The 1,714-nt window shown below is 38.7% G+C and overlaps 1 protein-coding gene across 1 annotated transcript in view; it reads right to left on the bottom strand.

Moving 5' to 3' along the window:
* nrip2 (nuclear receptor interacting protein 2) overlaps window positions 1-1,714 on the bottom strand; it is a 46,607-nt gene that overhangs the window by 4,372 nt on the left and 40,521 nt on the right. The window contains exon 5 of the mRNA XM_005747252.1: window positions 738-790. Within this exon, the coding sequence (XP_005747309.1) occupies window positions 738-790 (53 nt within the window). The remainder of the gene's footprint in view (window positions 1-737; window positions 791-1,714) is intronic.

Here is a 1,714-nt window from a genome sequence, read left to right as displayed (position 1 = left end):
TGTCATACAAGTTGAAAAATGAATGATAATGAATGGAAATTTAAAGTGCAGTCTAACACTTTCTCTATGAAAACAAAAAGACTTGGAACATTGATTTATGAAAGCAGGGATGTTTTATTCTTCGTCCTTCTGTTAAGCAGCTTTTATATTACATTTGTGCTGGTGCAGGTCATTAATCACAATTACTAACACTGCTTATGAATATTTGCAGGGAAAGCTAAACACCGGAATGAGCTCGGAGCTAAAATGTTCATCTTACCTCACACAGTCCTTCAGGGCTGATCTACAAAATAGGAGCTCATGTTCTTTTCACACCACTTTAATTAGATCTTCCAGGAGATAACTAGTTGCCTGATTATGTAAAGCTGAAATAAACGAAGGACTGCTCTCAAACTGCCAGCTTGTCTTGTGATTGGATTTAGATGTCATATTTCAAATGTGAATATTAAACATTTCACATCACAGAATGTCCAGAATCTCCTCATGTGGGATTTATCTGCACAGCGGGCGCCCGATTAAATGCTGTGCTATTAAAACAACACGACCCTTATGCAATAAGAACCGGCATATTTCCCCCTTACATGTTCAGTTCTATGAGAATATTTCTTCTTCTCCTCTTTTTGGTTATTTAAAGCTTTGTGACCATTACAGCTTAGCTGAGTCTGTAAAAGGCCACGCACACATCAAAAGATGCGATAAGGCTCACAAAATATGAGAAAATGAAATGAGGATCTTACTTTAAGTTCCAAAAGAGTCTGCAGACCCAGGCACAGCTCGAATGCCTCGTCCTCTGAAAGGGAGGAAAAGGAGGGGAGAGATAAGGGCAGAGGGAAGAGAAATACATAAACTGCATTTCAGTGCATTTTGTAAGCTGCTTCCATTTCTTAACACCTCATCTGAAAATGCATTCATTAGCCTGAATCCAGGTTAAGTCATCAGCATGCTCCATATTCATCTGTGTTAATGAGCGCTGTTAAGCATATGTACTTGTGTGGGTGGTGGCAACGTGAGAATTTAATGCACACGAAGGACCCTGGATGCAGGTATAAGGGATTTAGAGTCGGTGGAGAAAGTCCACAAAAAATACAATAATAACAGCAAGCGGTCTTTTTTTTTCTGTGTGAGGACTGAATGTTTTCACAGCAAGGGAAAGGTAAGTAAAGTAAGGGCAATTGCATGACTTAAGGGCTCTAGATTAACTTTAAAGGAACATTTCAACATTTAAAAAACAGATTCTAGCTCCTTGCAGGGACTCAGATGAGAAGACTAATAGCTGCATGCTGGAAGCAGCGTTTTTAGTTTTAGATTTAGCGTAGCTCTGTCCAAAGGTAACAAAATCCACCTAAAACCACCTCTGAACCTTTTATAAATAAATAAAAAATGAAATAAAAGTAACTACTACTTAGTTACTACTTACTACTACTACTTAGCTGTAGGCTAAGCTTGTAACAGGGTTTATTTAAGGTTATCTTAGACCCCAGTCACAGGAAGCGACAGGTGTTTGCAGGCAAGTTTTCCACGCAAACTACTTTGCAACAACGGCAAAGTTAGGAACAAGGTTAGGATTCATGTCAGTCTGTATGTTATCTACAAAGCTACACCAAGGAAACTGTTGAAGCTGTTTTGAGAAGCTAATGCATTTACATAAGTGCTGCAGGAAATAACAAATTCGGTCTACCACTCATTTACACATTTGTCCTGACAAACTCAACCC

This window comes from Pundamilia nyererei, unplaced genomic scaffold (assembly GCF_000239375.1).
Source record: "Pundamilia nyererei isolate P.nyererei 1_Seehausen unplaced genomic scaffold, PunNye1.0 scaffold00192, whole genome shotgun sequence".
NCBI classification, from domain to species: domain Eukaryota; kingdom Metazoa; phylum Chordata; class Actinopteri; order Cichliformes; family Cichlidae; genus Pundamilia; species Pundamilia nyererei.
Note: the sequence above shows the minus strand (reverse complement) of the source record. Positions and strands in the feature narration are given on the sequence as shown.